At 37.9% G+C, this 16,730-nt stretch overlaps 1 protein-coding gene across 8 annotated transcripts in view; it reads right to left on the bottom strand.

Moving 5' to 3' along the window:
* Positions 1 to 7,242: 7,242 nt before the first annotated feature.
* LOC111550158 (cadherin-like and PC-esterase domain-containing protein 1) overlaps positions 7,243 to 16,730 on the bottom strand; it is a 304,071-nt gene continuing 294,583 nt past the window's right edge. For 7 of the 8 annotated variants that reach the window (XM_026454346.1, XM_023223430.2, XM_023223424.2 and 4 more), the window contains one exon: positions 7,243 to 9,256. In XM_026454346.1, the coding sequence (XP_026310131.1) occupies positions 9,044 to 9,256 (213 nt within the window). In that variant the 3' untranslated portion in view covers positions 7,243 to 9,043. The remainder of the gene's footprint in view (positions 9,257 to 16,730) is intronic. The other variant, XM_023223426.2, reaches the window with a different exon arrangement.

The following is a 16,730-nucleotide window of genomic DNA, read 5'->3' as shown; positions in this document are numbered from 1 at the left end:
ATAGAATAGGTGAGTGTAAAAGACACAAGTACCTATTTGAAACTCACCAGAAACAGATGTCTCCTTACCTCTGCTTTTCAGTGAAAATGCGATCTCTCTACCCATAGCACTTCCAGTTCCATAATGAAATTCAGTTGCATTGTTAATGTACTGTTGACATTAACTTGTATCTCATATACACAAGACTGGGAATACACACATGCTAACTTGAAACAGCTGTTTGCAAAATTATTACAATATGGCATACTTCTTTTAACCATTATGTCTTTCTATTTAAACATGATTTGCATCTGTAAGCACTTATTATATACAAAATTAAAGGAAGATTTATAACATAAAAATGAATTTTGATGTTGCATTAATATTGCATTTGGTGGTAGTATGGTAGAAAAAGAAAGCAAGTAGAAATATTTCTGTGGATCAGAAGCCATGCCCATTGGTCTATATGCTGGAAGGGCAGGGCCTGCATGAACATCTTTCCATACACTTTAGAATCCGGTAACTCACATCTCTGAATGGGGCAATCAGTATAGCTTCTTTCCTGGCTCCTCGATTTGTGGTGTCAAAATAGCCGACTCTTCCAGATAAGTTATGTGATACTCCCTGCTTCTTTTAATAGTCCCATTTCTGGCTAGCTGATACCTGAAATTTCTCAACTAGAAATGTCTTATTTTGTCCTCTCTTAAAACTTCAGTTCCCTTATGAGGGCTTGAGATACGGTTCATTTAGACATGGGCATAACTTCATCAAATCCTTTCCAGTTTTGTTAGGGGCAGGGTGGAGAGAACATCTGCTTCTTCTGAGATGAGCGAGGTATAGGGGCACAGCAAAGAGAAGGCCTGAAGCACCATAGCCCTGTGCAACTGCAAGCCTCAGGGCCCAGCACCGGTGTCAGCAGCTCCCTGAACTTCTAGCAGCCTCCCCATTGAGTCCAGGAGGACAACTTCCACATGTACCTGACATCTTCCCCAACTACTTCTTTCATACTCCACCTCAATCCCGACTGTAAATATACTAAAAACCACTGAATTTTATGCTTTAAATGAGTAAGCTTCATGGTAGGTAAATTGTATCTCAATAAAACAGTTAAAAATAATACATATACACAATGGGAACAAACATTGGGTACTTGCTAAACAGGGTATCAGGAAGTGATATTATTAATACTATTTCTAACATAGTGCTTTGTCAAAGCCTTTTAGATAACTTCTATTTCGAGCACAATTTTTAACACCAGAAAATGCTAGAGTTTGTTAGTGCATTTGTTTGTTGTTGTTGTTGTTGTTGTTTTTATAAAAATTCATGAGTGTCTCTCCTGTGCCAGGTAATCTGTTTCTAAACTGAGAGTGCAAAGATTAAAACATAATAATGCTAAGTGAAAGAAAGCAGCCAAAAAATACCACATATTGTGTGATCTTATTTATAGGAAACATCCGGGGTCTGCAAATCCATAGAAACAAAAAGCAGATTGGTGGTCACTGAAGTCTGGGGAGTGGAGGCGGGGAAAGTTGAAGAGTGACTGCTATGTTTCTTTTTGGGATGATAAAAAAATTCTAAAGTTAGATTATCACGGTGACTGCAGAACTGTAAATATACTAAAAACCACTGAATTTTACACTTTAAATGAGTGAACTTCATGTAGGTAAATTTTATTTCAATAAAACAGTTAAAAATTTTGCTTATCCACAATCAAACAAAATACTCAGTCCCTTCTACATGGAGTTTACATTCTAGGGAGGACAAACTTAAACAGACAAAGATAAAACGTCTGGGTTAGGGGTAAACAGGGAACGTTAAAGGAATGCAAAGAAAGAATACTTTGATCAGTATGTGAGGAATCAGAGAAAGATTCCTAGAGGAGATAGCATCTGAGCTAAGAAGTAGTGAACAGAGAAAAGAATGCGAGAGAACAATGTTTGCTGAGCCCTTACTTTACATTAGAGATTGGATAGTAGAAAGATGAACGGCTCAAGGTAATCAAATAGATGACTGTAGGTAATTATATTGTGAAAATGCTATAATGGAGGTGGACACAGAAACCATCTAAGTCAAAAAGGGGAAACGAAAAGGGGTGGAGGCCAACTAGAAATTTGATTTGGAGGGAGGAAGTTATGATCTGCAGAACTGTGATCATGCTGGTGTCCTCCACTCAGCGGAACCTCTGCCACAGTTTACAGGGCTTAGTTATGCTTCCGCATAACTAAGAGTTATGACTTACCCCTCAGCCATACTGAGGGTCATACTGAGTCATACTGAGGGGTATGACTTACCTCTCAGCCACCCATCTCAGCATTTGCCAGTGAGAAGGCCCTGTGAGATCAGAGGGCAGAGGCAGGGCATGTGGCTGGAGTCCCTACTAAGAGTGATTCCCATGAGTGAACGTTACTGATCCATTTACTTGCATCGGGGCACAGAGTTGTCTTGCTCTCTTTCTTTCCCTGAGTTTTCTGTAGTTTTAAAGTTGAAACTATAGTTTACAGTTCTCTCTAGTTTTGGAACCCTTGTGACTCCATGGTCCAACATTTCCTAGTATCTTCTTATTTTGGTGATTTCTGGCAGTTGAGTCACTTGTCATCTCTTGAGAAAAGCATCTGGCAGACATCTCCCTTGACACATCCCTCCCTGCTCCGTCACTGCTTGGCGGAGGCCTTGCAGCGTATTCCCCACATGTTCAGACGAGCACCTGGTGAAGTCATCTAGAGATATAGAACCTGTTATCCTAAAGGTTTTAAATGCTGCTATAAATAAAAAATAAGAGGAATGTTTTAAAGGAACTAATTCGATGGATATAAGATTATTTGATACTGCTCCATTATCTATTTCATTGTGTGTATGTGTGTGTGTGCATACATTTTATCTATACACACACACCCATGTATTTATACAATATGGATGAGTCTGTATTTGAAAATAATCCAGAATTCCTGTTTTCAAGTCTTTTTTTATTTGACACACACTCTGCCCAGGCACAAACCAGGCAAGGTTTGGCGTTGACCCACCAGTTTTGACTTTCTTGTCTGCAGAGGCAGCATAACAAGTCCATGATCAGTGGTGAAGGGAAGGCATTTATTTTCACTGTATTTGATAACAGTTTGCTAAAGATGACTGCTCAGGGATGCTTCCATTGGAAGAGAAATCGACTTCAAGAAGCTCCGTACTTCAAAGCTTGTAATGATCCCAGGAAAGAGAAAAACACCACATAAGCCAATCACCCACTTTGTGATTGTACATTCTTCTGGGAAATAAGAACCTGAGATGCAATGTCTGTATCAGCTTCATCTCAGAATTCATAAATAATTCATGGAAGGTATGAATTTGTTTATAGGATAGGTGGCCAAGAGAGAGTTCCGGCTGTTTACCAATAACATGGCTCTGGAAACTCCATCCTATTGTAATAATTCCTGTTCTTGGCAGGAGTAACTTGAGCTAAGGGTGTATCCACACCCTTTTAAAAACATGCCATTGATTTTGCATAACTAATATGAACATTGAAATGGGTATTCTATAGAGGCAAGTGTGAACAGAGATCAGGTTTTCCCCAGGGGGTATGCATATGTGGTGGAAACTGATGGACCCAAATTTGTGCCATTTGATGACTAAACTCATTTCGGGCTACAAAGGCATTGTTTCAGTTTTCCCTCATAGTATTTTTAATTCAGACCAAATTTTATCTTATAAGTAGAAGAAGTAGTTGCAAATAATTCCATGCCCTGCCAATGACATAGGCACTGATTTTTAACAAAAGGCTCATAAACTCTTTTTATGATACTGTAAAACTGGAGAGCCCATGCCCATTAAAACATAAGCTTCATGTTACATGTAATTAAGGCAAGAAGGAGAACATAAAAATGTAAGCTTTAAAATGTATCTTGTATTACATATTAAATGCACACAAAAATACTGCATAAGTTCCATTTCAAAGGCAAAGGTAAGGACAAGCAGGAATGACCACAGTAGATGAGTGAGCCCTTCGGTGAAAAAATCAATTTATAAAAAATGGGTTTCTATTTTAAGTTCTTGAGGATATACTATATCGATGATTAGAGCACATTTTCTATTTTTCCTGATTTTAAATTAGAAAGTATCATTAGAGTCATATTCACTTGCTATTTGATTAGTCTAGGTTGTAATTTTTGGTCCACTAAAGACTTAAAATTATTATTTGCTTTTTCTTTGGAAATTGGACCCTCCAATGTGATTTACACGAAGAAGAGGTTGAAGAGATGTCAGAGGTAGCTAGAACGTGCTCATATGTATCCATCCCCAAACCCAGTGGAGAAGAGTTTCTCCTGGTGTGAAGGCCTATGCTGTAGCTTCCTTTCAATCCTGCACAGACTGTGATGTACCACATGGACTATCCTAGGCTACACTGCATTCAGTGTTGGCATTTTGCACTCTTATTTCCATGTATTTATTGAAAAGTGACACAAGAATTCTGAATCCCAGATATCCAGCTATTAAGGTAAAAAGATCTACTGTAAACCAAACAACTTCTTATACCTAAATGGAGATTAGTGGATACATGGTTATATTACAAGTTACAACATATATTTGTTTAATTTTAGTGTCCTTAAATTTTTTTCTAATATTCAAGTTTATGATATAATTTTAAAAACATACCGATTATAGACCAAACAAAAATTTGAGACTGGAAAGAAAATTAAAATGTTTACCTTGATGGCATACATTGAGCTTTCAATCTGCATATTTTGAACAGACTTTATTATAAAAAAGAAAGTGGAAATACAATTGAACAAAATATATAAATCAATCACATACCATCATTAAGCTGTGTAGCTTAGCGCTAAGAGCTGCATCAAATAGCTGCATTTCACCAGCCCAACAATAAAATAAGTCACTATATAGTTGAGAATCAATTGAACACATTTTGTATTTATGAAACCATGTTACTTCTGAAGTCTTATGTACCAATAATCAATTGTAAATATTTTACTTTTAAAACATATCTAAACATTGTAATGGATTTCATAGGAATTACTCTTTTATATTATAAAAAGTATAATTTTTTATTTCATATGATAAAATGAATCATGTGATGCTACACATAAATCACCTTAAGAAGACATCTTGGTTAGAGATATTAATTGTGTACTCATAACCTAATCTACAATGGAATATTTTTCCCAGATATATTACCAAAAGGGCTAGAAAAAAAGTCTTTGAAAAACAAAATTTTAAAAAGTCTTCTGCAGAGAGTGCTACAGACTTGGGAGCAAATACCACTCAACATAAATCAAATCCAAAACCTAAGCTACCTAAATATTACTACACTGTAGGAATCCTTTTATGGTGTTTTCTCTAAAAGTGACAGTTTTTATTAAAACCAACTATTAGTTGGTTTTAAGTAATTATTTTTATTTGCCTTTCAAATAGACTTACACAATTTAAATACTCTTGATAAGTTTTCACAGTAATATTTGATTATGTATCTAGTGTGTTAAAGCATAGTGATCTGACATTTAATAGGGCCATAAAACAAATTCTTTACATTTCAGCAAGCATAAAGAAAACAAATGGAATACCATTTTAGGAGGACTGCATGGTCTATATGAATTAGAAAAAAATGAGTTCTGTATCCCCCTACATCAAGTGAATGAATCATGAAAGAAATATGGAAGTTGATAATAGCAGTTACTGCAGCAATAAAAACATGATAAAAGGCTTTTTGACAGTATGAAACCTTGGAAGTTGTGCCAAATACAAAATCTTGTTTGTAGGTGCTGGCAGCATCCTGTTGTTTTTAGTAGGTCTTTGGGGGTTCCCGACAACTTCTGGTTCATCCCCTTAGGCTGAAGTGATCTATTAAAATGCCTTAGTTTCCAAGAGCAATAAAAATCATTGCAACTTTAAGTACACGTTAAAAAAAAAAAAAAAAAAAAAAAAACTACAGCAGCATTTGGAGAGTAATTATTTCTTGATCCACTCAAAATGGTGGAATCTGCTATGCTATCATTTTGTGCTTGAACACGTATTTTTGAAGTTACCAGTTTATACCAGCTCACTCAGTCATTTTGTTCATTTTAAATACATTAACAGCCACTGGTATTGGTGAATTGGGGGGATTTTTTTATAAGATAAAAATTCAGATAAATTTTAGATAAAGATGATTGTTTCAGCATTGACTCACATGGAGGAGCCCTTAGGAAAATACTTAATAAGATCCTAACCCTGATTAACTATCTGGACTCTTAACCACTATATTAGACACCCCTCCCTACTCTGCCAAAGCATTATAACTTTGAAATAACTCTTACTGGGTTACATAATTTTGAGCCATTTCTATATTTCTTCTTGGAATTCTTCAGTGAAAGGAAACTAAAAGAAGACATTTCAAATGGAGAATAGTGTTAAGTTTTTTCTCTATAAGCATCATGGGAAATATTTCTATCTCAAAAATCAGTAATTTCTTCCAACACATTCTTAAGTAGGAATCACTGCTCTGTAGAGAAGACTTCTAGGCACATGGGCAAATAACACAAGGAAGACTGAATGACCCAAATGTAAACCCGACCAGCAGGCAAATGTGAGCCCTTCTTTTTCATGCCTGTGCAGGATCTTATCTGCCTACTTGGGTGGCTGGCAAATAGTACACTGTGCTTTTAAACACACACACACACACACACACACACACACACACACACACACACACCCGTGCCCACCCACACACAAGATCAACAGTGACGCTTGGAAATGTTTATGCAGTTATTCTTGACTTTTAATGTTATAAATGTTTTCTTTAGTTTAGTTTGGATTGGATTCTAATAAATTCTTACCAAAATAATACATTTCCTGTAACTTTTACACCTAAAAATACGTTAAAATGCCTACTCCCATTTTTTTCCCCTTGAAATTAGGAACTTGCTAAATACATACAAACACGTGCACACACATACACATACACCTAGGTGAAATAAAATGCAGTTTCAGTTAAGGAGCAATTAAAATGATTCTTGGCCTTTAAGTGTCTTATTATTGCTATTATTATTATTATTTTTAAAAAGCTTGTCACTACAATACATTATCTTCATACATACAGTGGGAAGTTCATCTGATCATAAACTTAGAGAATATTAGGCTTAGAAGGGACTATCTAGTTAATCCTGTTTAACCACGCTATAATTCTTGAATCCACATGATAATATCCCTGCCAACTGGTCACTGTTTGCGTAGTTGTACATCTTCAGTAAAAAAGAAAATAAAAGATACTCTACAAACACAGACTATTACTCGTAAGACATTTATTAGCGATATTATTACAATTGTTTCTAAAATCCATTATTATTTCAGCAGTGAAGAGGCAAATACCAGAGTAACCTCAGTCAGATGATTACGGATAGGTCAAAATAAAATTATAAGAAATACTGACTGTAAAACTGCTACAGAGTACGCAATATGTTAAAACATGATGGAGAGGCTGCACATACAGGCAACGTTTTATGCCATTAAAAAAAATCACTGAAAATCTAAAAATGATGTTTGCATTTAAGCGTATATTAGAAAAGTCTTATTTTTAAAGTTAATACTGTATCATTCTTCTAAAAAAATTATCATCTGTAAGATGCAGATTTGTATTGTTTATATCAAATGATATTTGCATTTATGTAAATATAATTTAAGACAGTTAAATATAAATTCGTGTTTATCTTCATATAAAAATATATATAAAAATAGAGTATTTAAACGAAGTGTATATTCATACAAAAGAACTGATCAATCAAAATAGGTGTTTTTTTTCTTGTACGGTAGTGAAATTGAGGTATTTATACATTTGGTAATTTCAGCCATGTATTGAATTAACCCTCTCAGCTTCCCACCCCACCCAAAAAAGACAAACCTTTAAAATCCATTGTAACTGTGTGATGTTATCTCACAACAAAGCATTTGTATAATAAAGAAATTCACCATTTTGAACCTAAAGAGATAGAAGAGATAGTTCTCACTACTAGAATTAGGTATGTATTATATATATGCCACAGTTTTAATTAAAATAATAATTTTATGTCTACTCTAAATTTGGATTTGATATAGTTGCTCAGGAAAATCAAAATATAGATACTGGTAACATAATACTATTTGTGGACATATGCAAATGCTCAATGGGAAAAAATACCTATGCATTTGAGAATGCATAATCCTTTGCAAAATATTTACATAAAATGTAATTGTAATTTTAAGTTACATAGGGCTGTAATGGCAAACACAAGATTGAAGTAATATCATCAATGAAACATAGTAAAGTAATACATGAGGCACTAAATTTTGTTACTTACTTTAAAATTATGTATTTCATTAATTCAGACTGCAGTTACCCATCCAAGTGCACAGATAGGACAAGAGGGAATGTTTATGAGAAACACAAGAAGTGCAAAGTTAAATATATTGGTGTTTTAACGATAAAATATTTCACTTTATATCTCTCTCATAGAATCTCTTCAAATTCCCTTGTGGAACATTCCTGTTCTTTTCTTTTCAGTAATACAATTTAAAAAGTATAGGAAGAAATGTTTTTCATAAGCATTAGATTCACAAAGCCTAAGCCATCATAAACACCACATTTTCTCCTGGTGAAGAATGCAAGCACAACCTCTACTTGCCAGTGGAATGTAATTGGCTTTTCTCCTTTTCAATATTGATGTACCTATAGAGATGGTAAGACAAGACGAAAGACCATTATCTTTTTTTCACATAATTCAAGTGTCTGCATTTCTCTTTATTATCACAATGCCATACCTGGCCCACAGTGGTTCTGGTTAATAACTATGCTTCAGGTAACGTTTTTCTAGCTACATCTTTCACTGTGAAATGGACTTGTGTTCAAGGTCACATCTTGAATTCATAAAGCTGTAAGAAGAAGTGTTATCATTATTTAACTGTGTGTGTACCGGTGTGCAAGCATGTGCTGGTGTGCACAAGTGTGTGTGGTCAATCTCAAATGTGTGTGATGCGCAGCTCTTGGCTCCTAGAACATTGTCCGGGTGAGTAGCTTGTCTCCAGCTCCAGATTCAGCTCTCCTGCAGGGCACCTACATAGTCCTTTTATTTACACACATCCTGCTGAGAAGGATTTCAGAACAAACCTGATTTATTGGACCTCTGACATGATATGGCGATCGAAAATCTGTTACGGTGCCCTGTTGTAGTTTGCTTTGATTGCTGAAATATCTTCCCAGGATATGATTTCTTGATCTTTTCATTTTAATAAAGTTATATTCTTTGGATAACTTTGATTTCACTACCTGCAAATGAAGAGCAAGAAAACTGTGAGGCAAAATCAAGAATATCTGATCCCTGCATAACTAACTCTCAAACTTGAACATGCATCTCTGCCACACGGATGTTGCCAAAAGGGCATGAATATGACTTACATAACCAGGAATGGCTCTAACTTACACTTCAAAAAAGACCAAGGTTAAAATTCAGCTTTGTCACTTTTCTTACCTCATTACAGCTGCCTCCAATGCAATTAAGGAACAATCTCAGATGATTTATCTGCCACTCGTGTGTGTGTGTGTGTGTGTGTGTGTGTGTGTGTGTGTGTGTTTTCAGGCCAGGCACACTAACATACAGTTTGACATAGCACCACAATAGGAAAGGCACTGGTGTGCCTTTGCCGGGCCACTGATTCAAACATGGTACCCTAAACATGTCATGACACTCTTCTGTAAAATGGCAATTAAAGCTATTTTCAGAGAAAAGAAAAAACATTTTTCCAGTGCAGAAGCTAACTGTTACTTTTAGTGGTTTTGTTGCTCTGGGCACTTGCACTATTAAACTAATAACTTTGTATATCTAGATATATATATATGTAGATTTAGTTTTGGACTTATTTTTCTTTCTTTCTTTCTTCTTCTTCTTCTTCTTTTTTTTTTTTTTTTTTGTATAGGAGGCTAAAGTAACTCCACTGGATGCTAATCTGCCGTGTTGACTTCTGATTAACCCCAGTCCCAGGAAAGTCTGTAAGATTTCCAGTTTATCTATTGCTCCTTGTGTAAGAGCACACTTATGGTAAATCCTGCCCTTAGGTCAAAACAACCTTGATGTTATCATACTTCAATCTTCCTACACATCCCTCTGAATCACCTTTTTCCAATGGCATATAAACTCTGAGTCTGGGGTGATAATGGTGCAGGGAACCACTATTGTGTCTTGCTGCCACCTGAGACACAGACACAGGGCTTCTGTTTGTAAGTCCCTTTTAAAAGTTCCTTTCTAAGAAAATGGATTTGTTGGCTTCTTTCTTCAGCCTCTCAGCTTCCTGAACTTTTGGGGGTAGGTTTGCATAGATCTGCTTACCACAGAGAACAGTGGTTTTTAAGAAGCATCATAAGTTATAAAGGGGTATATATAATAAAACAGTTTATTTCCTATTTCTGTTCCTTACCCCAAGCTACTAAATTCCCTCCCCAAATATATTGTTCGTTTCTTGTGATTTCATTCATGGTTACTTTATGAATAGATATACAGACACATCCAAACAAAGAGGCCACATTTGTGTCTACTTGTATATTTTACAAACATTGTCCTGGTGAAATCATATAATTATCAGCTTTAATTACTGAGTTAATCAAACTCAGGTTGTTAGCACTAGAGAGCAAAAGGGGGACAGAGAGAGAGAGAGATTGGGGGAAAGTTGGGAAGTAGAAAAAGAGAGGAAGGGAAGGAGAAAAAGTACTGGTAAGGATGTTTTGGGTGTCTTTATAATAAATGAATGACACATGGGGGGCTGGCAAGATGGCCAAATAGGAACAGCTCCAGTCTGCAGCTCCCAGTGAGACCTAGGCAGAAGGCAGCTGATTTCTGCATTTCCAACTGAGGTACCCATTCATCTCACTGGGACTGGATAGACAGTGGGTGCAGCCCATGGAGGGAGAGCTGAAGCAGGGTGAGGCATTGCCTCACCAGGGAAGTGAAAGGGGTTGGGGAACTCCCTCCCCTAGCCAAGGGAAGCCATGAGAGACTGTGCCGTGAGGGATGGTGCTATCTGACCCAGATACTACGCTTTTCCCACAATCTTCGCAACCCACTGACCAGGAGATTCTCTCAGGTGCCTACGCCACCAGGGCCCTGAGTTTCAAGCACAAAATGGGGCAGCCATTTGGGCAGACTCTGAGCTCGCTGCAGGAGGTTTTGTTTCATACCCCAGTGGCACCTGGAACACCAGCAAGACAGAACCGTTCACTCCCCTGGAAATGGGACTGAAGCCACGAAGCCAAGTGGTCTTGCTCAGTGGATCCCAACCCACGGAGCCCAACAAGCTAAGATCCACTGGCTTGAAATTCTTGCTGCCAACCCTGCAGCCTGAAGTTGACCTGGGTCACTCGAGCTTGGTGGGGGTAGGGGTGTCTACCATTACTGAGGCTTGAGTAGGCAGTTTTCCCCTCACAGTGTAAACAAAGCTGCTGGGAATTTCAAATTGGGTGCAGAACCCACCACAGTGCCAGGCTGCTTCTCTAGATTCCTCCTCTGTGGGCAGAGCATCTCTGAAAGAAGGGCAACAGCCCCCATCAGGGGCTTATAGATAAAACTCTCTTCTCCCTGGGACAGAGCACTGGGGGAAGGGGGAGCTGTGGGTGCAGCTTCAGCAGACTTAAACATTCCTGCTTGCTAGCTCAGAAGAGAGCAGAGGATCTCCCAGCACAGCACTAGAACTCTGCTAAGGGACAGACTGCCTCCTCAAGTTGGTTACTGACTCCCGTGCCTCCTAACTGGGAGAGAGATCCCAGCAGGTGTCGACAGACACCTCATACAGGAGAGCTTCAGCTGGCATCTGGCAGGTGCCCAGGTGCCCCCCTGGAATGAAGGTTCTAGAGGAAGGAGCAGGCAGCAATATTTGCTGTTCTGCAACGTCCGGTGGTGATACCCAGGCAAACAGGGTCTGGAGTGGACCTGCAGCAAACTCCAGCAGACCTGCGGAAGAGGGGCCTGACTGTTAGAAGGAAAACTAACAAACAGAAAGCAATAGCATCCACATCAACAAAAAGCACGCCCACATAAAAACCCCATCCGAAGGTCACCAACATCAAAGACCAAAGGTAGATAAATCCATGAAGATGAGGAAAAACCAGCACAAAAAGGCTGAAAATTCCAAAAACCAGAATGCCTCTCTTCCTCCAAAGGATCACAACTCCGTGCCATCAAGGGAACAAAAGTGGATGGAGAATCAGTTTGAGGATTGACAGAAACAGGCTTCAGAAGGTGAGTAATGACAAACTTCTCCAAGCTAAAGGAGCTTGTTCTAACCCAATGCAAGGAAGTTAGTAACCTTGATAAAAGGTTACAGGAACTGCTAACTAAAATAAGAAGTTTAGAGAAGAACATAAATGACCTGATGGAGCTGAAAAACACAGCATGAGAACTTTGGGAAGCATACACAGGTATCAATAACTGAATCGATCAAGCAGAAGAAAGGATATCAGAGATTGAAGATCAACTTAATGAAATAAAGCATGAAGACGAGATTACAGAAAAAAGAATGAAAGGAAAAGAAAAGGAATGAACAAAGCCTCCAAGAAATATGGGACTATGTGAAAAGACCAAGCCTACGTTTGATTGGTTTACCTGAAAGTGATGGGGAGAATGGAACCAAGTTGGAAAATACTCTTCAGGATATTTTTCAGGAGAACTTCCCCAGCTAGGCGTGGTGGCTCATGCCTGTAATCCCAGCACTTTGGGAGGCCGAGGCAGGCAGATCATGAAGTCAGGGGATGGTGACCATTCTGGCTAACACGATGAAACCTCGTCTCACTAAAAATACAAAAAATTATCTGGGCATGGTGGTGGGTGCCTGTGGTCTCAGCTACTAGGGAGGCTGAGGCAGGAGAATGGTGTGAACCTGGCCTGGGAGGCAGAGCTTGCAGTGAGCCAAGGTTGCACCACTGCACTCCAGCCTGGGTGACAGAGCAAGACTCCATCTCAAAAAAAAAAAAAGAAAAGAAAAAAGAAAAGGAATGAATGAAGCCTCCAAGAAATATGGGACTATGTGAAAAGATCAAGCCTACGTTTGATTGCTGTACCTGAAAGTGATAGGGAGAAGGGAATCAAGTTGGAAAACACTCTTCAGGATATTACGCAGGAGAACTTCCCCAACCTAGCAAGGCAGGCCAACATTCAAATTCAGGAAATACAGAGAACACCACAAAGATACTCTTTGAGAAGAGCAACCCTAAGACACATAATCGTTAGATTTACCAAGGTTGAAATGAAGGAAAAAATGCAGCCAGAGAGAAAGGTCAGGTTTCCCACAAAGGGAAGCATCAGACTAACAGTGGACCTCTGCAGAAGCCCTACAAGCCAGAAGAGAGTGGGGGCCAATATTCAATATTCTTAAAGAAAATCAGAATTTCATAGCCAAACTAAGCTTTATAAGTGAAGGAGAAATAAAATCCTTTACAGACAAGCAAATGCTGATTTTGTCACCACCAGGCCTGTCTTACAAGAGCTCCTGAAGGAAGCACTAAATACCAAAAGGAAAAACCGGTACCAGGCACTGCAAAAACATACCAAATTGTAAAGACCATTGACACTATGAAAAAACTGCATCAACTAATGGGCAAAATAACCAGCCAGCCTTATAATGACAGGATCAACTTCACACACAACAATATTAACCTTAAGTGTAAACGGGCTAAATGCCCCAGTTAAAAGGCACGGACTGGCAAATTGGATAGTCAAGACCCATTGGTGTGCTGTATTCAAAAGACCCATCTCACATGCAAAGACACAGATAGACTCAAAATAAAGGGATGGAGGAATATTTACCAAGCAAATGGAAACAAACAAACAAACAAACACCAGGAGTTGCAATCCTAGTCTCTGATAAAACAGACTTTAAGGTAACAAAGATCAAAGGAGATAAAGAAAGAAGGGCATTACATAATGGTATAAGGATCAATGCAACAAGAAGAGCTAACTATCGTAAATATATGCACCCAATACAGGAGCACCTAGATTCATAAAGAAAGTTCTTAGAGACCTGCAAGGAGACTCAATTCCCACACAATAATAGTGGGAGACTTTAACACCCCACTGTCAATATTAGACAGATCAAAGAGACAGAAAATTAACAAGGATATTCAGGACTTGAACTCAGCTCTGGACCATGCAGACCTAATAGACATCTACAGAACTCTCCATCGCAAATCAACAGAATATACATTCTTCTCATCACCGCATGGCACTTATTCTAAAATTGACCACATAATTGGAAATAAAACACTCCTCAGCAAATGCAAAAGAACAGAAATCATAACAAACAGTCTCTCAGACCACAGTGCAATCAAATTAGAACTCAGGATTAAGAAACGAACTCAAAATTGTACAACTATATGGAAACTGAACAACCTGCTCCTGAATGATTCCTGGGTAAATAATGAAATTAAGGCAGAAATAAATAAGTTCTTTGAAACCAATGGGAACCAAGACACAACATACCAGAATTTCTAGGACACAACTAAAGCAGTGTTTAGAGGGAAATTTATAGTAGTAAATGCCCATATGAGAAAGTGGGAAAGATCTAAAATTGACAACCTAATGTCACAACTAAAAGAACTAGAGAAGCAAGAGCAAACCAATTCAAAAGCTAGCAGAAGACAAGAAATAACTAAGATCAGAGCAGAACTAAAGGAGATAGAGACATGAAAAACCCTTCAAAAAATCAGTGAATCCAGGAGGTGGTTTTTTGAAAAGATTAGCAAAATAGATAGACCTCTAGCCAGACTAAAAAAGAAGAAAAGAGAGAATAATCAAATAGACACAATAAAAAATGATAAAGGGGTATCACCACTGATCCCACAGGAATACAAACTACCATCAGAGAATACTATAAACACCTCTATGCAAATAAACTATAAAATCTAGAAGAAAAAGATAAATTCCTGGACACATACACCCTCCCAAGACTAAGCCAGGAAGAAGTCTAATAGACCGATAACAAGTTCTGAAATTGAGGCAGTAATTAATAGCCTACCAACCAAAAAAACCCCAGGACCAGAAGGATTCACAGTCGAATTCTACCAAAGGTACAAAGAGGAGCTGGTACCATTCCTTCTGAAACTATTGCAAACAATGGAAAAAGAGGAACCCCCCCCTAACTCATTTCATGAAGCCAGCATCATCCTGATATCAAAACCTGGCAGAGACACAACAACAACAAAAAAGAAAATTTCAAGCCAATATCCCTGATGAACATCGATGTGAAAATACTCAATAAAATACTGGCAAACCAAATACAGCAGCACATTAAAAAGCTTATCCACCACAATCAAGTCGGCTCCATCCCTGCGATGCAAGACGGGTTCAGCATATGCAAATCAATAAATGTAATCTATCACATAAACAGAACCAATGACAAAAACCACATGATCATCTCAATAGATGCAGAAAAGGCCTTCGATAAAATTCAACACCCGTCATGCTAAAAACACTGAATAAACTAGGCATTGATGGAATGTATCTAAAAATAATAAGAACTATTTATGACAAACCCACAGCCAATATCATAATGAATGGGCAAAAGCTAGAAGCATTCCCTTTGAAAACCAGCACAAGACAAAGATGCCCTCTCTCACCACTCTTATTCAACATAGTACTGGACGTTCTGGCCAGGGCAATTGAGCAAGAGAAAGAAATAAAGCGTATTCACAAATAGGAAGAGAGGAAGTCAAATTGTCACTGTTTGCAGATGACATGATTGTATATTTAGAAAACTCTACCATCTCAGCCCAAAACTCCTTGAGCTGATGAGCAACTTCAGCAGTCTCTGGATACAAAATCAATGTGCAAAAATCACAAGCATTCCTATACACCAATTACAGACAAACAGAGCACTAAATCATGAGTGAACTCCCATTCACAATTGCTACAAAGAGAACAAAATACCTAGGAATACAATTTACAAGGGAGGTGAAGAACCTCTTCAAAGAGAACTACAAACCATTGCCCAAGGAAATAAGATAGGACACAAACAAATGGAAAAACATTCCATGCTTATGGATAGGAAGAATTGTGAAAATGGCCATATTGCCCAAAGTAATTCATAGATTCACTGCTATTCCTATCAAGCTACCATTGACTTTCTTCACAGAATTAGAAAAAACTACTTTAAATTTCATATGAAACCAAAAAAGAGCCCGTATAGCCAAGACTCCTAAGCAAATGAACAAAGCTGGAGGCATCACACTACCTGACTCCAAACTATACCACAAGGCTACAGTAACCAAAACAGCATGGTACTGGTACCAAAACAAATATATAGACCAATGGAACAGAATAGTGCCCTCAGAAATAACACCACACATCTACAACCATCTGATCTTTAACAAACCTGACAAAAACAAGCAATGGTAAAAGGATTCCTTATTTCATAAATGGTGTTGGGAAAACTGGCTAGCCATATGCAGAAAACTGAAACTGGACCCCTTCCTTACACCTTATACAAGAATTAATGCAAGATGGATTAAAGATTTAAACATAAGACCTAAAACCATAAAAACTCTAGAAGAAAATCTAGGCAATACCATTCAGGACATAGGCATGGGCAAAGACTTCATGAATAAAACACCAAAAGCAATGGCACCAAAAGCCAAAATAGACAAATGGGATCTAATTAAATTAAAGAGTTTCTGCACAGCCAAAGATACTATCATCAGAGTGAAGAGGTGACCTACAGAATGGGAGTAAATTTTTGCAATCTATCCATCTGACAAAGGGCTA

This window comes from Piliocolobus tephrosceles, unplaced genomic scaffold, assembly GCF_002776525.5.
Source record: "Piliocolobus tephrosceles isolate RC106 unplaced genomic scaffold, ASM277652v3 unscaffolded_41, whole genome shotgun sequence".
In the NCBI taxonomy this organism is placed as follows: domain Eukaryota; kingdom Metazoa; phylum Chordata; class Mammalia; order Primates; family Cercopithecidae; genus Piliocolobus; species Piliocolobus tephrosceles.
This window is presented reverse-complemented; position numbering and strand designations above follow the sequence as displayed.